The sequence below is a fragment of the Cervus elaphus genome, chromosome 14, assembly GCF_910594005.1.
Source record: "Cervus elaphus chromosome 14, mCerEla1.1, whole genome shotgun sequence".
Taxonomy (NCBI): domain Eukaryota; kingdom Metazoa; phylum Chordata; class Mammalia; order Artiodactyla; family Cervidae; genus Cervus; species Cervus elaphus.
The window spans coordinates 45696651-45721196 of NC_057828.1; the positions used below are offsets into that span (position 1 = coordinate 45696651).

The 24546-nt window shown below is 39.2% G+C and overlaps 2 protein-coding genes across 5 annotated transcripts in view; one reads left to right on the forward strand and one right to left on the reverse strand.

Annotated features, from left to right (window-relative positions):
* NMNAT1 (nicotinamide nucleotide adenylyltransferase 1) overlaps nt 1–5539 on the reverse strand; it is a 28236-nt gene extending 22697 nt beyond the window's left edge. The window contains exon 1 of one of the 4 annotated variants that reach the window (XM_043924591.1): nt 5267–5539. The gene's annotated coding sequence lies outside the window, so the exon portion shown is untranslated. Of the gene's footprint in view, nt 1–2944; nt 2968–4618; nt 4797–4829; nt 4976–5266 lie in introns of those variants that run through there. The other 3 variants (XM_043924590.1, XM_043924593.1, XM_043924595.1) reach the window with 3 other exon arrangements.
* LZIC (leucine zipper and CTNNBIP1 domain containing) lies at nt 4987–14719 on the forward strand. Its single transcript, XM_043924597.1, has 7 exons — nt 4987–5009; nt 9019–9127; nt 10714–10849; nt 11181–11279; nt 12588–12683; nt 12983–13064; nt 13554–14719. Exons 2-7 carry the CDS (start codon nt 9027–9029, stop codon nt 13610–13612), a joined length of 573 nt encoding a protein of 190 aa, XP_043780532.1. The 5' UTR covers nt 4987–5009; nt 9019–9026; the 3' UTR covers nt 13613–14719.
* The last annotated feature ends 9827 nt before the right edge of the window (nt 14720–24546 follow it).

The window sequence follows — 24546 nt, forward strand, 5'->3', positions numbered from 1 at the left end:
GAGATCATCACTTAAGACTTTCTGAACCTCCTTTATTCTGTTTCAGTGAAGTTAGTAGCATCTACTGGATGACTGTGATAAAAATAAGCACAGAGAAGGAAAAAATAAAAATAAAAGTCTTAGTCATGAACAAGGGGTCTAGTTTCAAAAGAACACAGTGATTCAGGCTGTATATTTGAACAAGGTCAATCTATGGCATCTTTAAAAGTGCAGTGGGAAGTTTTAGAGTAAAAATCATCACGAACCCCTCTACCTGGGTGACACCAATCTCTTGCATCATGACAGTAAACTGCTCACTAGAGAAAACAGCCAACTGACCTGCCATGCTACCCTGTCTTCTGGCTTGTTCTGTGTGTATTCACAGATTCTAAGGGGTTTTAAGAAGGAGCTAGCCACTCACAAATGCTCTCAAGTCTTTGGGACGGGGAGAAAATGGTGTTTCTTGAGCAAAAAGAAGAGTATTTCCTAGCAGAAGAAATAAGTTTATTTAAAAAAATATTTATTTATGTATTTATTTATTTGGCTGCACCAGGTCTTAGCTGTGGGATTTTTTTTTTTAGTTGCAGCATTTGAGATCTTTAGTTGAGGCATATGGGATCTAAGTTCTTGTTCCTTCTGGGACTTCATTGGGAGTGTGGAATCTTAGCCACTGGACCACCCAGGAAGTCCCAGAAGGAAAAAGTTTAATATAAACATCTCCAAGCACATTGATGACAGTGACAGACACAGACCTTCACAAATGGGAATGATTGCTTTCCATCTGCTTCTCTGTTCAGGTGGTACCTGCTGCAGGAGGTACCACCTGAACACACTATCCATTCTCCACACCAACACTTACTGAGCACCTTCCACGTTCCAAACATTGCACTAAAACTTAGGAATTACTTAGTTACTCGGGTAACTTGTACGTTGACTGTGAAATCCCCTGAAGTAATTCACTTACTATGATTAACAGAAACTATTTAAAAATAACATGAGCTTCCCTGGTGACTCAGATGGTAAAGAATCTGCCTGCAGTAAGGAGACCCAGGTTTAGTCCCTGGGTCAGGAAAATCCCCTGGAGGAGGGAATGGCTACTTACACCAGTATTCTTGCCTGGGAAATCACATAGACAGAGGAGCCTAGCGGGACACAGTCCATGGGATCCCAAAGAGTCGGACATGACTGAGCAACTAACACTTTCACTTTTAATAGCCTTTTTACATTCTTTAGATCTTATTAACATGTCAAATAAATGTCAAATGTCAATTTACCTCAAGATTTCTATGAGAAGTTTCTTTTTTTTTCTCTGAACTATCGTGCCCCTGGGCTTCCCTGATAGCTCAGTTGCTAAAGAATCCACCATATTTGCTCAGAGTGGAAAACTTCTGGGCAACGTTGTGGGGGGATACAGAAGACACTGATTCGATCCCTGGGTCAGGAAGATCCCCTATTGGAGAAAATGGGGAGTATTCTTGTCTGGAGAATTCCATGGACAGAGGAGCCTGGTGGGCCACAGACCATGGGGTTGCAAAGAGTCGGACATGCACATTGCACATGTGGGACCTGGGATCCAGGGGTATAATGTCTCTGAAGCAAAATGTTGGGTATGTGCACCTAGAAGCAACTTTCTGGGAGAATGTTAGAGGAAGTTTCAGAAAATAAAACATTAAGCATTACTCTCATTAAATTTACTGTAAGAAAAAAAAAATTTATGTTTGATACCCACTACACTCCATTTAAAATTTGGAGTGTAGCAAAATTTAAAATTTAAAGAAATTGAAATTTAAGGTTAGTCTTCCCACTACTTTCTTCACAGCTGTTAAGCCCTGACAGTGAAAACTTTCTAAATACTAATTGAATTGAATGGAATACTGAATTTTTAAATGCTCAGCTAATCTGAAAGCTTGGCTATATTTAATATACCATCAGTCTTTATATTCTACTTATTGTAAAAATAAAGATATGCAAAAATGGGATTCCTAATTACATATGTCATAGTTGAAACATTTCATGGGGGAAAATGTAAAAAAATTCCATGAAGAATTCTCTTCCTTTTTCTACTTTCCTATAATTTTTAAACGTTAATATGGAATTATTGGGGACTTTCCTGGTTGTCCAGTGGTTAAGAATCCACTTGCCAAAGCAGGGACACAGGCTTGATCTCTGTTCTGGGAAGATCCCATATTCCTTGGGGCAGCTAAGCCTGTTTACCACAGCTACTGAAGCCAAGTGCCCAAGAGCCTGTGCTCCACAGCAAAAGAAGCCACTGCAATGAGAAGCCTGCAGATTGCAATGAAGAGTAGCCCATGCTAGCCGCACTACAGAAAGCCCACATGCAGCAACGCAGACCCAGTGCAGACAAATATATCTATATATTATCTCCAATTATGCTTATGTAATGATGGTGATAATTATATCGGTAACATCCATTGAGTTCTTCCTGTGTACCAAGCAAGATACTAAGCAGAGACATCACTTTGATGACAAAGGTCCGTATAGTCGAAGCTATGATTTTTTCAGTAGTCCTGTATGGATGTGAGACTTAGACCATAAAGAAGTCTCAGTACCATAGAAATGACACTTTCAAACGGTGTTGAAGAAGATTCTTGAGAGTCCCTTGGACAACAAGGAACTCACATCAGTCAATCCTAAAGGAAATCAACCCTGAATATCATTGGAAGGACTGATGCTGAAGCTGAAGCTCCAATACTTTGGCCTCCTGATGTGAAGAGCCGATTCACTGGAAAAGACCCTGATGCTGGGAAAGAATGATGGCAGGAGAAGGGGTCGACAGAGGATGAGGTGGTTAGATAGCATCACTGCCTCTATGGACATGAGTTTGAACAAAGTCAGGGAGATAGTGATGGACAGAGAAGCCTGGCATGCTGCAGTTCATGGGATCGCAATGAGTCGGACCGAGTTAGCGACTGAACAACAACAACAACAATAATGTGATACTTATAACATTCCAATGAAGTAGGTACTATTATTATCCTTTCTTTTTTTGGGTGGGGAGGCATGTGGGATCTTAGTTTCCCGACCATGGATCAAACACATGCCCCCTGAAATACAAGTGTAGTCTTAACCACTGGACCACCAGGGAAGTCCCCTATTATCTCTTTTTTAGCAAGTGAGGAAACTGAAGTTGAAAGAGGTTGATCAACTTGCTCAAGATCTCACAGCTTGTATAACAACCTTGACTCTGAAAGTTCATGCTCTTAACCACTACACAGACTTACAATGGTACATTATCTACTGGTAGACATTTAAAAGAGGTCCATGTGTTCAGAGTGCCTTTGGCTCATGGTATTTCTTGTTAGCCACTTAAGTTTCATCTGACCCTGCATATTTCCTTACCTAGCTGGAGAGCTCTCTGCACTCTCATCCCAAGTCCAAGTTGAAGTGTCCTAAACTCCTCCAGCTTCCAGGTAGTATTTATCTGGTTTTCCAGTTATGACTCTCAGTTCTGAGGTTACATTCCCTAATGCTCTCTCCTGTGATGACCTATTTAACGTTCATTCCTTTCTCCTCTCTCCCCAACTTCCCTCCAGGCTTGGATTCTATTTTTGTTTGAGAAGTGAATCCTAAACCAATTTCTCTTGCCTATGCAGTAGAAATACTTTTTCATTACCCACTAACTCTAAACAAGAACCCAAAGTATGTAAGAAAACTCTCAACACAGAGCCTCTGAATCAGATTAAGTCACCATGAAAGAGCAGGCAAATATTAATACAATGCACATATGGAGAGGCCTTTCCTTCACTGCTTCTAAAATTACACACCCTAAAACCAACACAAATGCCTAAATAGAACACCTTATTATCATCATCAAAATTAGGGGACAAACACAGGGAGAAGATGTTTATTCAGCAACATCTTCAAATGATAAAAGACGTATATTTTCCAATTTTGCTTTCTGTGGCACTGGCCCTAATTATTTGCCACTGAGAGATCGATATTACCCCAAAACGTTGACACTTCCACCTATATTCACATATCAAAAATTAGAGCTAATTTTATTAATATAACAATCACTTGCTTTTACAACAGAAGTTCTGTGAATCCAAAGCGTTTTGCAAAGTAGGCTATTGGAACCATTCCAACTTGTGTGTCAACAGTCTTTTCTAAGTTGAACTTGGAACAGTGGTTTCACATACAAACTGTAACCCTGGAAGGACAACTTACTGTGATAACTAAGAAATTCTATGATCGGACAGATAATTCATTTTGGTGGAGTTCTATGGTAATCTTGGAAGTTTATCCTGCGTGGCTGAAACAAAATTATCTTTAAAGACAAAACCGGAGAAACAATTTCTCCGTAAACCTTGATGTTGTCCTGTGGACTAATAACTTCAAGGATATGTGCTGCGAACATCTGAAGACGGTTTTCACCTAATTTCTGAGTAACTTTTAAGAATGTTGCCAACAGCTAATAGTCTTCTCAAAATGAGTGAGTATCAAAGCGCTACCAGGAAGGTGCATCTAGTCTTTTACAGATTTGGAAGGAAGGAGTTCAGAAAAAAGTGAAGCGCCCCCCTCGCCTCGCTTCCACCAAGCCCAAGAAGCTTCTAAGAAAAGAATTTTGTTTTTTTTTCAGGGTTAAGTCACCTGTTCCAAAGGCCAAAGAGAAATTTACCGAGGGTTTTGGTTCCACGGAGAGAAGCTGAAAAAATGAACGGGCAAGACTCCTTGTCCCAAACTTGAATGTGATCTCGCTTCAGGGACAGTTGTATTTGACCCTCAATGAACCCAAAATCTTGGACTCATCTGTGCTAGGGGCTTTGAAAAGGAATCCTGGGCTGCCTCGGCCAGAGACGGATTCTCAGGGGCTCCCTGTGGGGACTTACCACGTCCTCACCACGTCCTCAGGGCAGAGCGGCCCGAGTCCTCCGGGAGACGCTCCGCAACCCGAACGCCAATGAGGGTAACACCCGCGGCCGCACCCACATTGGCTCCGGGAAACCGGAAGTGCGTGCGTCTGACTGAAGTGCTCCTCCTGCACGCGTCCGCTGAGCTGGGCCCCTCAGGTAGGCGGGGCCCCTGGCTCCTAACTCTGGAACCTTCGGGTAGGCGGCGGTGGAGAGGGGACCTCGAGGGTCTTTAGGAGGTAGTTTGATTTCTGGTCTGGGAAGAGCCGGAAGAGTTTTGGGGACAGCGGATTCCCGGCGACCTCTGGTGGCAGCCGGGCCTAGTCGAGCCGGCCGCCGCAGGACCCAAATGTGGGAGCTTCAAGTTCCCCGGTGTGAAGTGGGATTTGGGGCCGTGACCTGAGCTGCTCCCTTACCGCGTCCGAATGCTTGAGGTCCGGATGCTGCTCATTTCCAGGCGGGAAAACTTGTGCGCCCCATCTGTACTGTTTCCGTGCTTCTGGGTTTGACAGCTTCCCTCCAGGCAGGTCCGGGTGCGGGGTTCTCCTCTGTCACCCCCTCGACTTCAGAAAAACCTGAGAACGACTGCCGGAGACAGTCGAGAGAAAATGGGTTTCTCCTCCCTCCTCCAACCCCCTACCGCCCATTTGAAGTCTTCCTCGAAAGAGAGGTTGTGTTACATTCTCTGCCTAAGTGGAGTTTTCGGGACTGCTTTAGGCCACGTTTATATATAGTAAATAAAACCACTCGTTAATCGTTTCCTTTTTCCCAGACAACTCCACCCCTAGGTGGTTTGAACTTTGAGCCTGTTTTTGTCCTGATGAGAAGTTTCGCTTTCCTCAAGTTTAAGACACTTGGAACTTCAAGAATTGGAGGTTTATGCCGTTTGAGACCGGTCAGCACTGAGCAGAGTTAAGAGTACTAAGAGACAGGTGAGCGTGAGTGAGTACCTTCCTCTCCAGATTAATTTTTGAGAGTAATTTTGCAGTTTTGGTAAAAGGTGCACCACCTTTATTGAATACTAGGTGGTGCCCGCGAGTTAATCTTTCTGAGGTAAATCTCAAATAATGTAGCATCAGGGTAGGGTTTTTAAAGAGTTTCTATCTGCCCTGAAATTGTTTTAAAATACCCTTACCTCCTTAAAATATGTTGTGCCTTTATACAGTTCACTCAGTTATTGACTATCTAGTCTGTATTATAGTGCTGAAGAGTCTAAGAAAGGAATCAGACTCAAATTTCTGCTCTCAGTTTACAGTCTGGAGAGGAAGACAGACAAACAACAGGCTATAATGAAATCACATATAATTCAAGGCAGATATAGTGTTAAATAGAGACTTAAGATGTAGAATGCAGTGGATAAAGCAGTCAATTCTCATTATTCGTTTACCTGTTATTTATCCAGTACTTTCTGTCTGCCGAGCATTGTGCTAGTTGGTGGTGTGTAAAGAAAATGTAAAACCCCTATTCTCAAAACAACTCACAATCTAGTGACTGGGAGGGAACCAAGGAAGGCAGTGTGGAGAACGTGAAATTTGACCTTGAAGAATGAATGACTTGGCCTTGATAAGTAGAAAAAAAAAATATAGGCTCAAAAGAGAAAGATGAAAGTGCATGATATGCTTTGAAACAGCAAGTAGTCCAGTGTAGACTGTAGGAAATTAAGCCTGAAAAGACACTTTATTTTACATTAGGTTTCCCTTGACTTACACGGAAAAATTCAACAGATTTAAAATAAAATTTCAATGTGTATTTCCAGGAGAAATTATATATGAAACATAGTTATAGTAAGTTACTTTCTGGCTAACCTATTATACATGAGCTAAGCTATAATAAATTATACTTCTGGCTATAATGTAGCTCATTTCTGTTTACATATTATTCATGATTGTAGATGATTTAAGCCAATTTTTTAAAATACAGTAAAAAAAAAGATAAAAGATGCAGTAGTAAGTCTAGATTTTCACTAATTGCATTCTATTTTGAATATCATATAAGGAATCTCCTTCATTAAAGTTCGCATGTGGAATCACTTGAAAATGACTATGTGTAGGAAAATTTTAAATGCTTTCAAAAGTTACCCTGAAAGAAAGAAAGTGAAAGTCACTCAGTCCTGTCCAACTCTTTGCGACCCCATGGACTATACAGTCCATGGAATTCTCCTGGCCAGAATACTGGAGTGGGTAGCTGTTCCCTTCTCCAGTGGGTCTTCCCAAGGATTGATTCTTTACCAGCTGAGCCACCAGGGAAAACAAAAATTTACCCTAGGATTTAAGTTTTGATGAATATACCAAATAGTAATGTTTCCTAAAACGAATGTGAGTGTAATTTCTGTAAATGGAAAAACTCAAAACACTATAAATGTTAAGGTAAATGTATATAATATTAATACACCAAATCAGGAACTTTTCTATACCTTAGCAATAATCAGAAATTGTAATAACAGGGACTTCCTTGGTGGTCCAGTGGCTAAGACTCTGCATTCACAATACAGAGGCCCTGAGTTCAATCCCTGGTTGGGGAACTAGATCTCACATGCTGCAACAACGACCTGGCAGAGCCAAATAAGTATTTAAAAAAAGAAATTGTAATAACAAAATCACTATTTCCAATATCAACAAAAAATACAGACTATCTAAGAACAGCTAGTATTCAAAGCCTTTGTGAGTAATACTTTTTTAAACTAAAGACCATGAAAGAAAGCCTAGGTAATTGGAGAGAGACATTGCTTAATTGAAAGATTCAGGGACTTCCCTCATGGTTCAGTGGTTAAGACTCCTTGCTCCCAATGCAGGGGGCCTGGGTTCAATCCCTGGTCAGGGAACTAGATCCCGCATGCCACAACTAAGACCCGGTACAAACAAATAAGTAAATAAAAAAACATTTAAAAAAAAATTCAAATTTCAAGGATTCAGGTTTTATCCATATTAATTTTAATGTAACTCTTGTCAAAATTTCAGTTGAATTTTGGGAACTAGTTGTCAAACTGATTCTTAAATTTATTTAGAAGAGAAAATGTACAAGAATAGCCAAGAATTTGAAGGAAAAAACCCACAATAATAAAGGTAACTCCTTATCAGTTGTCTGTGTACACCAGCTTTAAAGCTATAATAAATAAAATAGCAAAGTAATGCCTTAGGACCGGAATATTGCCAATGAAACAGAGTCTGTTTCTATTGAGTCTCAAAGGTGGCATAAATAAATACCGGTAAAACAGTTTTGGAGCAGTTAGTTATCCATTTGAAAGAAAATTAAAGATCCTTATTTTATAGCACTAAGAAAAAATAACTGTGGGTGGTTAAAGAGCTCAATGTAAAAAAATATCTATAAAAGTCTTAGAATACAAAATAGTATATTTTTGGGAATTCCTGGTGGCCCAGTGCTTAGGACTCAGTGCTTTCACTGCCAGGACTCAGGTTCAATCTCTGGTTGGGGAGCTAAGATCTTGCAAGCTCTGTGGCACAGACCCCTCTGCCCCTCCCCGCAAAAAACAAAATAGTATATATTTGAAAATCTTGTATGGTTAGAGCCTGCTTTCATGGGACACAAAACTAAGAAGACATAGAGAAGATAAGCTTAGCCATTAAAAATAATAATTTACCATAACAAAAAATACCATAAGTAAAATTTAAAATCAGGAGACAAGAGGTAATATTTGCAACATAAAAACAAAGACTTTATATCCATATTATATGAATCAGTAAGAGAAAGATAATCCCATAGAAAAATGGGCACATTTCCAGAGAAGAAATTCATATCAAAAGTTGTTCCTGCCTACAAATCATTAGGTAAATGTACACAAAGGTCAACAAGATGATACACTCTTAGTCCTGGAGTGTACTTACTAAGAGTGAAAAAGAATGTTAAAATGAATCTTGTAGAACAGAGGCACACCTGATCTGTTTCCTTGTGAATCTGTATTTTCGTCTATCAAATTTGTTTAGTAAGATAGATCAATAGTTAAAACTTCTAATTAATTTGTCAAGTCAATTAAGATTGCTAGGCATTTTTGTGGGGTGTTAACTACTATATGAATTTAAACTTTTATGCTTCTTTGCACAGCTATCTTCCCCACACCTGTAGCTCAGAGTATAATCTAGGTTAAATTGCACTGCTATATTGAATCATTTCAAATAACCAGTACTGCCTGTGGGTTTATTGTTCTACTTAGAGATTAAAATGGCTTCCAGAGGAAAGACAGAGACAAGCAAATTAAAGCAGAATTTAGAAGAACAGTTGGATAGACTAATGCAGCAATTACAAGACCTGGAGGAATGCAGGTAATAGTATAATTGTATACTGCTATGCTGTAAAATGGTGTTTTTTTCTACAGTTAGATTATAAGCTCTGTGTATGCAGTTCTATGTGTGATTCTGGTTTCCCCTGTAGTGTTCTTCACAGCGCTTTGTCTACTGGACAACTAAACTCGGTATAGGTTTTAGAGTTAAAGAGCCTGGGATATTGAAGTCTTTAGCTTAAAAAAAAAATAAAGTCTTTAGCTTAATTACAAAGTGAGTTTGAACTTGGGCAAAATGCTTAACCACCTTGAGTTTCCATTTCCTCAAGTGTGAAATGGAAATAATATCACCCATCTTGTCTTCAGTATTTAAAGTAGCCTTGCCTGGTATCAAGCTGAGAAAGTATTACTTGAACTTTGTAGTGTGTGTTTTCACCCTTAACTGCTCAAAGGTCTAAGACTGCTCATTGCCTTTTTAACAACCTTGAAGATTGTTGTAAACATTACAGATGAAGAGACTGACTTAATGCTTGGCCCAAAGCAGGCACTTGATACATAGGAGCTCTTTTTCTAGTAAATGTTTATTAAATGGCTTGTTTGGAGTACCCAGATGGCAAGTACTGCATTGTTGTTGTAATTCAAAGTACATAAAATTTTACCCACTGTTAACGTTTTGATGGCTATGAAGGGGCGGGTGGGCTGGATTTCAGTTGTGCTGGTGGTGGTGATGGTGGGTGAGTTTCCTCACTCAGAAAAATCTTCAGCTAGCCTTTTCCCTGATAGGGAATCACAGTAGGTAACAAAACTCCCTCAGCACCTGTATGGAAGTGACATTCTCTGGCTCTCCGACAGCAGGAGATCAAACCAGTCAATCCTAAAGGAAATCAACCCTGAGTATTTACTAGAAGGACTGATGGTGAAGCTGAAGCTCTAATACTTTGGTCACCTGATGGGAAGAGCTGACTCATTGGAAGAGACCCTGATGTTGAGAAAGATTAAGGGTGGGAGGAACAGGGGGAAGCAGAGGGTGAGATGATTGGATAGTATCACCAACTCAATAGATATGAGTTTGAGCAAACTCTGGGAGATGGTAAAGGAGAGGGAAGCCTGGCATGCTGCAGTCTATAGGGTTGCAAAGAGTTGGACATGAGTTAGTGACTGAACAATGTTAATGATGATAATTATAACTTTATTAAATACCTATTTTATTTTTAAATACCTATTTTATACCAAGAACTTTTCATATTTCATTTAATGCAAGGAAGGTACTATCATTATCTGCAGCTAATAGATAAACTGAGACTTGGCTAGTTAAATATCTTGTCTAAGGTTATACCATTGATTCAGAGACTGCCTAAAAGGAAGTTATTATGTAGTTTGTTAAGTATGCCTCACTTTGGTAAAAACAAAAACAGGGTTATAAGTGTTGTGGGATAATGCCCACACTAGTATCAGAACACATCCATTAGATGTATTTTTGATATATTTCCTTTCAGCCTTTTTTTCCACCAGCGTATTTTTTGTATGTATATGTATTTGAAACCTTGGTGTATAAATACTGATTGGTGTTTTTTTTTTGTCTTCTCTTGATACTCTATATTTTTTGGTATTATGTCCATTATACTTCAGAGAGGAACTTGATACAGATGAATATGAAGAAACCAAAAAGGAAACTCTGGAGCAACTAAGTGAATTTAATGATTCACTGAAGAAAATTATGTCTGGAAATATGACTTTGGTCGATGAACTAAGTGGAATGCAACTGGTAAGCATAATTTACTTACATTGGTGACACAATTTGTTGTGTTTTTTTTTCTCAGTAAGTATATTTAAGATGTTAATAGAAAATATACCCTGTTGAGGGCTTAACTTCTAGAGGACTGTCTCCTTATGGATAAAACAGCATTTGCTTCCAGGTCTTCATCTAGTTATATGTTTTAGTCCAGTGACTTGCATGGAAATGGCAAATTGAAATTAAAGTTGTAACAGTATTTGATGAACAAAGAAGACCTATTAAAAATTGAAGACCCATCAATCAAATATTGTAATATTTGATTTGTTGAACTTCTTTTTTTTTAACCTTCTTGTATTTCTAGGCTATCCAGGCAGCTATCAGCCAGGCCTTTAAAACCCCAGAGGTCATCAGATTATTTGCAAAGAAACAACCAGGTCAGCTTCGGACAAGGTTAGCAGAGGTAAAGTTTCTTTCAGTTGATCTAATCACTTTGTGTATTTCTTTTCTCAGCCCAAGAATTTGCTCAGTGTGATGTTCTGAAGTTTAAAACTTGGTCAGTTGAAAATGTACAACAGCAAGAGTGAACCCTAATGTAAAGTGTAGACTGTGGGTGATTATGATGTGATTATCAGTGTTTGTTCATCAGTTGGAACAAATGTACACTGTGGTAGGGGATGTTTATAATGGGCAGACTGCGCATGAGTGGGGGAGGCAAGGGGTGTATGAGGAATCTCTGTACCTTTTGCTCAATTAACTGTGAACCTAAAACTGCTCTAAAAAGGAGTCTTATTTTAAAAAATTGGTCAGTTGATTTTAGAGCCACAACCCGCAGTTTCCTGACAAAATCATTCCTTTATTGATGACAAATACAGAGGTTTAAACAGCATATGGCAGTTTAAATCGCTACTGACTGCTTCTACTAAGACGCCACATTTAAAGTTTTACTATTTAGTTCTGGAGCTCTGAATTGAAATCGCATCTAGCATTCATTAGCAGCACCAGCTATTTTGTGTGTGTGGCCTTCCCTATCTAAGAATTTCGAACATCTTTATAAACCTGATACTTGAGGAAGTCTGTTTATAGACATGAATATAATTAAGATGTTAATAAGTTATATGCAACCATTGGTAATTTAATAGCCTAGTGATTAAGAGCATGGACTTGGAACAGGTCAGCTGAATTTGTACCCCTGCTCTACTAATGGACATATGTGATGTTGGCGGAGTTCTTTTCTTCAGTCTCTTTTGCTGTTTCCCCATTTGTAAAAAGGCAGTAATGATACCTCTTCTGATTGTTACGAGGTTTAAATGGAGTAATATATGTATGTGCAGTATTACTAATCCAGTGTGTCTATGTACATAGAATAGTGCCAAGGCATAGTACATGCTCTCCATGTTTCTGGTGGTAGAGGTGATATTTAATCAAAGTTCCAGGGGATCTGTAATCAGTTGTCTCTTTCAGGCCTGTAGACCACGCTTCAGTGTGATGAAATAGAGTTCTTAGAGGATAGCTCCTCTTTAAAGGAAGCTGTTGACCTACTAATTCCTTAGGAGAGTTTGTAACTAAGACCATGGTGATGATTAGTACCAAGATATATTAGAACTGTGTGAGAACATTCCTATCATGTATACCTTGAATTGTCTCTATAGTTTTTATAATATTAATCAGTAAAGGATCTTTTCTTAAAGAAGTAGATGTGAAAAACTTGATTTTATGCAAAGAATGTTTTTAACTTAAATACCATATGCTTCGCATTCATCTGTTACAGATGGATAGAGATCTCATGGTAGGAAAGCTGGAAAGAGACCTGTATACTCAGCAGAAAGTGGAGATACTTACAGCTCTCAGGAAACTTGGAGAGAAGGTATCTGTATTTAATTTAATATATTAGGTATAAGGAAAAAGTGGGAAGTGTTTGGTATAGAAACCCCCCCTCCCTGCCAGTTTCTCAGCTTTCGGGATCTTAGTTCCTGGGGATAGAACCTGTGCCCCCTGCAGTGGAAGCGTGGAGTCTTTAACCACTGGACCGCCAGGGAAGTCCCTAGTATATAGCTGTTTGATCTGTGATCTAGTTTGTGGTCCTACGACATTCTTAACAGTGGTTCCTTGAACCACTTGTTAACATCTGAACTCAGTCCTTTGGGCTTTGTTTTGTTTGTTTAGCTGACTGCAGATGATGAGAACTTCTTGTCAGCAAACGCAGGTGCTATTCTCAGCCAGTTTGAGAAAGTCTCTACAGACCTTGGTGAGTACTCTTGTATTTCTGAAAGCTGGACATGAATTATTGCTTCAGACTGGCAGATGGTGTGGGTGAGATAAAATGATGGTCTTTTCTGGAGTTAGCAGTGAAACCAGAATTATTTTCTCTATAAACCTCTTTTAATGGGTTTATTTCCCAATACTTTCAAATTAAAAATAATCAAATTATTATAGCCTAATGTTTTAAAAATATTTGTCAGCTAAATGTAAATATAAAAGTAAATTAAGATTTACACCTTCTATTTCATACCTGAATTAAAGTGTTTGTAACCAATAAATCGCCTGTGTAGCTGAGTTGTTTGTGCAGGGGAAGGAAATTGGAATGGCAGTGGGAAGGTTTAAGGATAATGCACCAATAATAGAAGCTCATTTTATTTCCTATTTTAGTATCTGTGTGATGGTTTTCCTCTCTTTACCTGGAACTGTAAATGCACTTGAAATGACATCTTTGTTTATTATGTGTCTTTCTCCTTAGGCTCTGGAGACAAAGTTCTTGCTCTGGCAAGTTTTGAGGTTGAAAAAACGAAAAAATGATATGGTGTGAAAACTTGGGACAGTGATCACATTCTTATTGTAAATGGTATTTTTCTTCTGGGGAGTTTGAGTTATGGCAGAGAAGTCAAGAGATTCATGAAATGTATTCGTAACCTAAGAAAAGGTGACAGAAAAACGTACTCACAGCTTTTGTTTATGCCCTTTGTCATTGTGCTTTGTGTAGAGATAGGCGAGTGATTCTCGCCTTGTTGGGATGGAAGGCCTCATGGACCTTGTTCATTACAGTCTGTTTAAGAGAAAACAGTGTCTCTGCCTGTTTTTATTAAACCTCCCTGTTCTTAAGTGCTGATAGTAAATGAAAAGATGTGAAGTGACAGTTCTTTTCTGCTCATAATTTATCCCTACTTGTTGGAGTAAATAATGTAGCAACATCAATGGACCTCATATATGTTCATAGCATTTTAGAGTTCTAAGTGATCTTAGAAATCATTTTCATTTTACATACAAGGAAAATGAGGCTCAGAAAGAACAAGTGACTTGTTTGAAATCTTATTAGAGACAGAGCTGGGGATGAGACTTGGGTGTCCTGTCAGTGTAATGTCCATTAAGTTTTATTTGTTTACTTTGTGCTACTTTTAAAAAATAATTCAGACATATTTGTAAAGTCTGTGTTTGTGAACATTCAGTGTCCCAATAAGAAGTTGTCACTGAGGGACCCTTCTCCAGCCTGTAGGCTCTCCGTATGAATGGTGCCCATTGTGTCTCTGAGTTTTGAGCTTGGAACAATGGGAGCCCTGTTGTGAGTCTCCTGAGGTAACTTAACCTCCTGCGTTGTTTCACCAGGGAAGCAATTGGAAGTGGCAGCTTGAGGCCCTCCCTGTGTGTGACCTCTTTGCTGAAACCCAGAGGGTGGTGACCGTAAACTACTATTTACTCTTCAGTTTTTGGAGAAATGCAAAATAAGTTCCAAGGAGTAGCCAGTTTCTCTCCTGAATGTTTAGTCTCTCTGCATGCTCAGATATGTAGATTTTTGCATATGTATGTACGTCAGCTTGTTTCCCAGGCTCTGGCCAGTTTATATTCCTACATGTTTTTCTCAATATTCTTTTTCTTTTAAAAATTAAAAACATTCTTACAATGTTTAAAGCTTCTTGTATACTGTAAAATCTCCTAGGTGCTCTGCCAACTGGACAAATTAGGGGAACTCAGCTGTATTAATGCCTTATTTGGAACTTGTAATGGGTAATTTTTTATGTATTGGTTTATGATGATCCAAAGCTCATTAAATTGTGACAAACAGGAAAAGCAGATTACCTGCTATTTGTTTAGAGCTTTGAGGTCAGTCATCATTATTTCATTATTCTGTGTATTCTTTTTAACTGAAGTGAAATTCACATGACAAAAAATTCACCATTTTAAAGTGTACAGTCAGTACACTCACAGTGCTGTGTGGTGATCACCATTATCTGGTCCAAAACATTTTCATCACCCCCGAGGGAGCCCCCGTCCTTACTAAGCAGTCACTCACTCCTTCTTCCAGTTCTCCAGCAACCACTCATCCACTTTCTATCTCTGTGAATTTACCTATTCTGGACATTTGGTATAAATGGTATTATATAGTATGGGACCTTTTGTGTCTGGCCTCTTTCACTGAGCATACTATTTTTGAGGTTAATCCACATTGTAGCATGTATCAGTGCTTCATTCATTTTTAATGGCTGAAAATACTCCCTTGCGTGGATACCACATTGTGTTTATCCATTTATCTCTTGATGGACATTTGTTTTTTTCCCACTTTCTGGCATTTGGAATAGTGCTGCTGCTAGCTCAGTTGGTAAAGAATCTGCCTGCAGTGCTGGAGACCTGGGTTCTATTCCTGGGTCGGGAAAATCCCCTGGAGAAGGAAATGGCAACCCACTCCAATATTCTTGTCTGGAGACTCCCATGGACAGAGGATCCTGGCAGGCTACAGTCTGTGAGGTTGCAAGAGTTGGACAGACTTAGCAACTAAATTCCTGCTACTATGAACATTAATGCATAAGTATTTGTTTAAATACCTACTTTCACTTCTTTTAGGTATGTACCTAGGAACAGAACTGCTATTTTGGTTTTTTTTAAATTCGTAGCAATATTTCCCCTTCTCTTTCAGTAGTAGTAGGACAAGAAAAATTGGAAGTATTTTATATTTGAAAGGGGCCTAAATGAATCTGGAGTCCGTAAACTTCGGTTTCCCTTAAACTTTCTGTAAGACTAACCTAAGTGAAATGTTTTGTTATTAATCGCAGTAATGTATTCATTTTGTAAGTAATGACTACTACTCAATTTAAAATTAATCTTCCTTTCAGAGTGGCCAGGTTTGCAGTGCCTAGCAAGACACTGTCAGTCAGGGCCATGTGACCTTTGGTAGGTTACTTAATCTTTTTGAGTCTCATTTTCTCTTCAGTTGAGTGGGAGCTACCCACTACATAGGATTACTGTGCATTGCCCTCTCTTTGTTAATATAGAAAGATATTTTACATTGGAGCTAATCTATCATTTAACAGTTTTTTCAAGGGCCATATGATATATTTTGTTTCACAAATTCGGTGTCAGTTTAGAATAATTTGAAAAGTGAATACTTTGAAAAGTCTCTGTAGTTATTAAATGACTTATAAACTGTGTTTATATTCATATTTTGCTATATTTAATCTTCTGGTTTTTTAGACCTCTTGGGAGGTCTCAGACTGCAATGACTAATGCTAGGGTCGCTGTTTGACATCTTTGGGTCAAGCTAATATTTTAATGAAAAGAATACCTGCATTTGTCAGAGAACTGGGGTTGCCACAGAAGTAAATCCCAGTGATCAATTGTGCAACCTGGCTGTTTAAGGAAATATAATTTGAAACAATTTCTATTTCAATGTTTTGCTTTTTTTTAAACCGGTGAGTGGTTAAGTTAGGTATTCTAGGTGGGTGGTAGAAGAAGAAATCAAGCAGTAGAATGAGTTGTCCCCAGGAACGAGTTGGAGTTGGGACAGATGGATTTTTAACTTTGGTTGTTAGGCCTTTTATTGAAGACAGTCAGCCAAAGAACAATCATCTTAGGCAAAATAAAAGACTGAGTAAATCTACCATTAGAAGAGTGTCTTATTGCAGGGAATGGTGGGTAGTTTGAAACTATTACAGCAAAAATAAACCTGGACCTTTTTGCCTGGAGCTTTTCAACGACATTCCTGTCCATTTTTTTCTTATTCTAGTCATTACCAAGACCAAAAAACACTCTTTGCTTCTCAAAATGTTTTTCAGCATTAATATGTAAATTTAAACTGTCAGCATTCCCACAGACCCCCATGAACAAGCTGTAATTGCTTCCAGTCTGTGTGGCCTTGGAATTAAACTGGGGAAACTAGTATTTAGTATTTTCATTAAGTTGCAAAAAGCAGGTTAGAAATACGCCTCTACTAGGTATGGCCTTTTGACACCCTCACTCTCTTTTTCAAAGCCCCTCTCCCTGTTCACACTAACAGCAAAGCGGAGAGACTGAGCTGCTGAAGGGACCTGAAATACAAGGGGTCAGTGGCGTTCTTGAGAGTTTGCAGTGGGAAGTCCATGCTGTTCCAGGCAGAGGGACCACCGGAGGGGTTTGAGGCTGTCAGTTTGTAGCTTCCTAATGCTTGGTTGTTTTCCTCTGAGAACATCAGATTCCTTACAGCCTCAGACAATGGACTACAATTAAAAATAAACAAGTAAAAATATTTTCCATAAAGGAGGTCAAGGAGAGCCACCGGTTTTCTTTTGAATTAAAAAAGAGGAAGGTAATGCTAGTAAGAGTTCTTATTAAGATTATGCATCAATCACAGGTCCTCTGCCCCTAATGCTGGCAACTGTGACCGTGAACTTCTGAAGCCTTCCCAGAAGAACCTCTGATTGTGTGTTTCTGTCATAATTTCATTATATGGTTTAAGAGTTTGTAATCTTAATTGTCTGTTTACTCTAAAATGTCTTAGTAGTTCAAGTACTGTTTTTTTGTTACTGGTAAATTGTCATATATATACTTGGGACTTTTCTTTCCTATAAGAAAGAGTTCAATGATTTTTTTTTTTTCCATTTTTGGCTTGTGTGGAAACTAGATTCTTTAGGCTTGGCCTTATTCCCACAGTATTCATAAACCAGGCCAGCTTGAAAACAGAGGCAGTGACCCTTGTTGATAATCAAAGAGATAAGTAATTTAGGTAAAAGCAGATATTTGGCCTGGATTAGACTATACGTGATTGCCTTAATCCTGTGGTTAACCATGTTTTTAGAAAATGTGGTGAGTTTTTATTAATTATTTCATCTTTTAAAAGGAATTTTTTTTCTGGCTGCCCCACTCAGCATACAGGCTCTTAGTTCCCCAAACAGGGGTCGAACTCATGCCCCCTTCAGTAGATATGCAGAGTCGTAACCACTGGAGTGCCCAGGAATTCCCTTAATTTTTTTTTTTTAAACTTTGTTAACACCTCAAATTTTACACCAAGTTTATTCTAGGTGTTGGTAAATTATACCTTAGATTTGATTTATAAAGCTCTGAGCTTATAAATCGATTATACTTCAGTAAAAATAAATAAATTTTTTAAAGACAGCAGAACTGTAAGAAGCAGTAAGTCTGGCATCCTATGTCAATGCTTGGAAGAGAGCCACCACCAATCAAGAAAGTTCACTTTAAACTCATGGAAGCAAGAAATAAATTTCCATTGTGTTTGAACCACCAAAACAAAAGCCTCTGAGCTTTTTCTTGTTTATTTAAAAATTTTTTTTTCATAGTTACCCAGGAGATGAGCATTTGTAATTTTGGAGCAAACAGGCAGAATCTCAGCCCCTTAGCCTCAGCCTCGTGGCATTTCTTTTCATCCTGTCTTCCAGAAGTGTGCATTGTTTATTCCTCTGCAAGAAAATATGAGCAAGTAAAAGAGTACATGCAGACAGAACCTAAATCTGCTTTCCACTCTCAGGAAAGAAAACGTAGACTCTTGTCTCTAGCCTGTGCGCTTGGGGTGGAGATGAGAGATATGAGTGTGTACTCCTGTGTGTGCCTGCCTCCAGGGAGCCTGACTGCTCCCACAGTGCTGGCTCAGATGACCCCCCACGGTGCTGCGCTTGCCAGAGAGGGTGGTTGATTGTGCCAGGTTAATTTTGCTACAAAGTACTGGACAAATTGTGGATACTAGGCCCTTTTGGTTTGAGAAACCCAAAATGTACTTTTTCCTGGTGAGGATTAGGTCTTGAAAGTGAAGAGAATGTATTTTAGAGAAATCTTAACAATAATTCCTATGTGAAAGCCAAGATATTCTTCTATTTGTTCCCTCTTCTAATTGTGATGTTGTCTATTCTTCATCAGACATTTATTGAGTGCTGATACATGACAGGTATTACCTAGCTCTTTTTTGTTAAGTTTTCTAAAATGCATATTGGATAGAGTCCTTAAAAAAAAATAAGACTCTTAAGTGTTTATATGGTAACAGAGGTTTAGATGTCAGACTGTATCACCAAGAGATTTATTTATTTTTTTTTTCAAGAGATTTATTTTATAATGATAAAATCATGTTTCAAATAGACCTAAATCCCCACCTAATCTGTTACTCTATCTTACTTAGATGGGTCCTTAGAATCATTATTTCAGATGTGTATTCACATATTGTAAGGAGGATTACTCTTGGAAATAATTCTGATCTGTACAATTTGAACTAAATGATCTCTTTCATCTATTTTCACCTCACTTTAAAATCTCTCTTGTAGGGAGTTCAGAGGTTTTCTAGTGACTTTCACTGCTGTGGGCCTGGGTTTAGTCCCTGGTGAGGGAATTAAGATCCTGCAAGCCGTGCAGAGGGGCAAAAAACTAAAATTATAAAATCAAATCATTAATATAAAATGGATATTTCACTAAAATACAATTGACCCTTGAACAATGTGGGAGTTGGGAGTGCCCACCCTCTGCACAGTTGAAAATCCATGTATAACTTGACAGTCAGGCCTTGGTAACCATGGTTCCACATCCATGCATTCAGCCAACCACAGACTGTGTAGTACTGTACTATGTACTTAGTAAAAGAAATCTGGGTATAAGTTGACTCACACAGTTCAAACCCATGTTGTTCAAAGGTCAAGTTGTTTTGGAGAATATTGAATGGAGAGAAAGTGAGAATACTCCTAAAGGGGAGGAAAAAATATCTTTCCTCTACATTTTTTTTTCTTGACTGGTACCCCTATAACAAAGGCAGATTAACAGGAGAAAAGCATACAGATTTATTTCCTGTAAGTGTTATGTGACATGGGAGCCATCATAAGGAAATGAAGACCCAGAGAAACCATTAAACCTGAGTGTTTTCATGCTAGATTTGATGACGAGTGAAAAGTCTTGGGGAAATGTGATAGAACAAAGGTGAGCTAAGTGTAATAAACTGAGAGAAACAGCCAGATCTGTTTGTTCCAGTTCTTCTGTGTCTCTTGTCTTCGAAGGTAAGGATGCTCCTTCCTTCCAGGTGTTGAGGAGGGTATATCTCATATGAGGGTTTTGTGATCTGCTTCATGGGAAGGTCAAAAGTACTATTCATGCCATTTCTCAAGTTCCTTCAGCTTAAAATATTCGGTATGCCAAGGTGCCATATCGTAGGATGGTGTGTCCTCTGAACCCTGTCACTGCATTTCTAGTCCTAATTGTGCCACTGTTTCACATTTAACTTTGGCCCCAGTTTGTTAGGTCACCTCTACATATTCATGTAGGTATTTTGTGAAGGATGGTTATTAAATGTTTACATTGCTTTGAAGCTACAGTATAAGGAACTGTATGAAATTAAATAATGTGACTTCCATTAAAATTATGTAAAATCTTTAAATATACATTTTAAGAATACTAAGTAAAATGGAGGTGTTGTGTTTGCTTTGGGGCTTCCCTGGTGGCTCAGATGGTAAAGAATTTGCTTCTAATGCAGGTGACCAGGGTTTGATCCCTGGGTCGGGGAGATCCCCTGGAGAAGGGAATGGCTACCCACTACAGTATTCTCGCATGGAGAATCCCGTAGACAGAGGAGCCTGGTGGGCTACAGTTCATGTGTGTTTGGTTTGACTAAGGGAAGCTTGTATTCATATCTAGATATTTGAAGTAGTAGGAAGTTAAAATCATAAATTAACTAGGAGTATCTAATGTGGGAAAAGCCTACAATTCTGTTTCTCCTGTCTTTTGCTTTTCCTGGATGTGAGGTAAATCACCTTTTCTGTTAAATTTCCTTTAATGATATAATTTGTGCTAAAGAGATCTTGTAATAACCCAAGACATCCTAGTAAAAGGATGTTACTGGATTTGTGGGAATTTGTGTGTTAATATGATAGCCTGTCTCAGTAGGGTGTCATTAGCAGCAGAAATGGAAGGCAAATTACAACCAACCCCTTTATCTTTTCCAGGCACTGCAGCCCCTTCAGCATGCTGTTTCTATAAATCTTCTTTGAAAAGAAATTAAATAGAAATTGCCTGCTCAAAGTTGTTCTAAAAAGTCACGCATGTCACCTGTAGGCTAGCTTGAGAATTCCTGCCTCCTCTTCTCTATGAGCATGTCTTCTGCTCTTTTCTAAGAAAGCTTTTTCACTTATTAGTAAAAAATAAGCGTCCTTTTCTGTTCTGTCTGTAGTTAGCCACCAATTAGTAAAGATGAGCAGAAACACTCCCATGCTGAGCACTGTGCTAGGGGCATAGAAGAGGCTGACACCACTTCATGATGTGAGCTCTGTGAGCGCCTTTTTATCTCCCAGGAGGGATCCTCAATAGGTTTGGGCTGCCCCCTGGAGCCTGTAGCTATTTCTGTCTAACTCCTCATTAAAGTCAATCCAAGATACTGCTAAAGCCTTTGGATTCTTTAAGTGAATTGCCTCCACTTGAATTCAGCTAAAAATGCTTCACTTTCACTCCCCAGGGCTGCTTCCAAGCTGCATGAACTCTCCTCTCCTCAGCCTCACACCCCACCAAAAATATTGATGTCCACACAGCAAGACTAGCTTCTTATTAGAGATCCATACTGTTGCTGTGAATGCGTGCCTAACTGTAAGAAGGAAAACAAGAATGAATCCTAGTTAAAGCTGAGCACAAGAATGTGACATAAATCAGGACTTTGGGGGGGAAACAGATATGCTTTCCTCTCAAATAATAATTTTTTTTAACAAAGAAAAAAATGCAAAAAAAAAAAAAAAAAACCCACCCCAAAACAATAAATTAGATCTAAAAATTGATGAGAGTACATAGCACTGTGCCAGACTTTTCCATTGTAAACTGAGTTTCTACTATGCCTTTCTAAACTGATAATATTATATAGTTTTATATTCTATCCTTTTTGCCTTTTCATACTGTCCATGGAGTTCTCCAGGCAAGAATACTGGAGGGGTTGCCGTTTCCTTTTCCAGTGACCACGTTTTATTAGAACCCTTCACTATGACCCATCCATCGGGAGTGGCCCTGCAAGGCACGGCTTACAGCTTCATTGAGTTATGCAAGCCCCTTCACAGGGTTGTGATCCATGACCAAACCTGTCATTCCTAAAGGAAATCAACCCTGAATATTCATTGGAAGGACCAATGCTGGGAAGGATTGAGGGCAGGAGGAGAAAGGGGTGATAGAAGATGAGATGATTGGATGGCATCACCAACTCAATGGACATGAATTTGAGCAAACTCTGGGAGATGGTAGAGGACAGAGGAGGCTGGCGTGTGGGAGATGGTAGAGGACAGAGGAGGCTGGCGTGCTGCATCCGAGTTGGACACGAGTTAGCGACCAAACAATATATTCTATCCAGTAAAGGCTTTGGCAAGATGAAACCAATTATTTGGGGACTAAGGCAGGGTGGATTAGGAGGGGGAAAGCAATAGATTCTACAATTTATTTTCCATCTTGATGGAATGCTGCTTTGATATATTGGAGTATTACTCGACAAGTTTTTATTCAGACCTTTTTCCCTTGAGGTGGCATATACTGCCTTATCCTGCCGTTTTGAGCCTAGCCATTAGACTGAATTTGACAAATGGGATGTTCATGGAGATGTCTTCAGCATGCTTACACAGTTTGGATTGGGGCCCTTGCTCTTCTACTGTTCATCGTGAGTGGAAAGTGCCCTGTGTGGCCTCTGGTTCAAGGAGAATAAGCAGATATAGAGGAGACTTAATCCCAGTCTGCAGCTAAACCCTGTTGATTTCAGCCTCACCCAGCAGAGTCACAGTGAACCCACAGCCTAAAGCACACCCACACCAGGCAATTTGCTGACCCCCGAACAAAAGCCACAAATGCTTGCTAAGCCTCGGAGTTTCGAGGTGGGTTTTTATGCAGCACTCACTCACTAATATGTCATTCTTATTCCACTTTAGTCCATTCTCCTTGCAGAAACCATAGTTATCTATTTAAATACAAATCAAACCATATCACATCATTGTTTAAACCTTTGGGGAATGAATTCTAAATGTTTAGCATGACCTATAAATTCCTGCATAAGAGGGGCCTGACCTCATTCTCTATCACTCTGCACTCTAGTCACCAGCCTTCTCTCTCAGTAATTTAATCTCACCACCCTCTCTCTTTCTGATGACCTTGTTATGGGCTGGTCCCACTGTGTGCTATCCTTTTACTCTTTGCTTAGTTAACTCCTTATATCTCAAGTGTAAGCTTAAATGTTATTTTCCAAAGGAAGCTCTCCCTGACCCTAATACAAGGTAGTTGTTGTGGTTTAGTGGCTAAGTCATGTCCGACTCTTTGCAACCCCATGGACTGTAGCCCACCAGGCTCCTCTGTCCATGGGATTTCCCAGCAAGAATACTGGAGTGGGTTGCCATTTCCTTCTCCAGGGGATCTTCCTGACGCAGAAATTGAACCCACATCTCCTGAATTGGCTGGTGGATTCTTTACCCCCGAGCCACCGGTTCCCAATTATGTGGCCTCAGAGCCCTTTGAATTTCAGCTTTTAGCACTTAACTATACTTGCAATGAATTATTGAAGTGTGTAATTCATTGTTGTATGTCTCGCCCATCATGAAGGCAAGGACAACATGTGTCTGATTTACTGCTTTATCCCCTGCTTAGAACAGTGACCTGTAATTGGCTAAAGAGACTAGACTTGAACAAAAGTCAGGGGATACATAATAGCTCACAGGTGAAATGTTGATGAAGTTCTGAAACAGTTCAAATGAAACGTCCTGTGGGAACCTAGTGGAAGGTAATGTGAATATTGGAACAAGGTCAGAAAAAGACACCTGCAAGGAAAACACAGTCTCTCCTTAGTCACAGAGCCAGGTTAGCTACAGTAATAATGAGCATTAGATCTCTAAATGTTACTGAATTAGAAATAAAAACTCTTGATTTTAAGAGGAAATGTCACTAGCTGCCAGGGAATTGACAATTTGGAAAGGCTGCACTGCAGAACTACCAATGAGTTTCAAAGAAATGGAGATCACCCAGGAATTTAAAAATAAGATCAAACTGTGCCTTTTAGGGCTCTTAACTTTTTAAAATAGTTTCACAGCTTATATAATAGGAAGAAACTGTTCTAGGTATCCTGGTATATCCAAAGAAAAAGTAAAACCTACCAGGAGTGACACAATATTTGGGGAAAAAAATTTTTATTTTTTTATTTTTGAGTTGCGCTTGGTGGCATGCAGGATCTTAATTCCCTGACAAGGGATCGAACCCATGCCCCCTGCAGTGGAAGCACAGTGTCTTAACCATTGGACCACCAGGAAGGTCCCAACAGTGTTTGAAATTTAAAGTGAAAATCTCATGAAGGTTTCAGTACAGAGAAAAGATGGATGGAGCTTCAGCTTTAGACAGTCAGTGTCCTTAGTGTGTATGAGCAAGAAAGATGTATTTCAAGGGGAGACTTGGGACTCACAGCTTCAGGATTCACTAGAACCTGTGAAGACATGGCTGAGCCTCCTCATGTCACTCGCTGGCCTGCGATGCCATCAGAGAGGACAGGCTGTGGCAGCCAC

What these genes read in the sequence shown, in the direction of transcription:
- LZIC (XM_043924597.1), top strand. Translation starts at nt 9,027, where the DNA reads ATGGCTTCCAGAGGAAAGACAGAGACAAGCAAATTAAAGCAGAATTTA. An exon ending in CAAGACCTGGAGGAATGCAG is followed by an intron (nt 9,128 to 10,713) that starts GTAATAGTATAA and finishes ATTATACTTCAG; the next exon opens with AGAGGAACTTGATACAGATG. An exon ending in TCAGGAAACTTGGAGAGAAG is followed by an intron (nt 12,684 to 12,982) that starts GTATCTGTATTT and finishes TTGTTTGTTTAG; the next exon opens with CTGACTGCAGATGATGAGAA.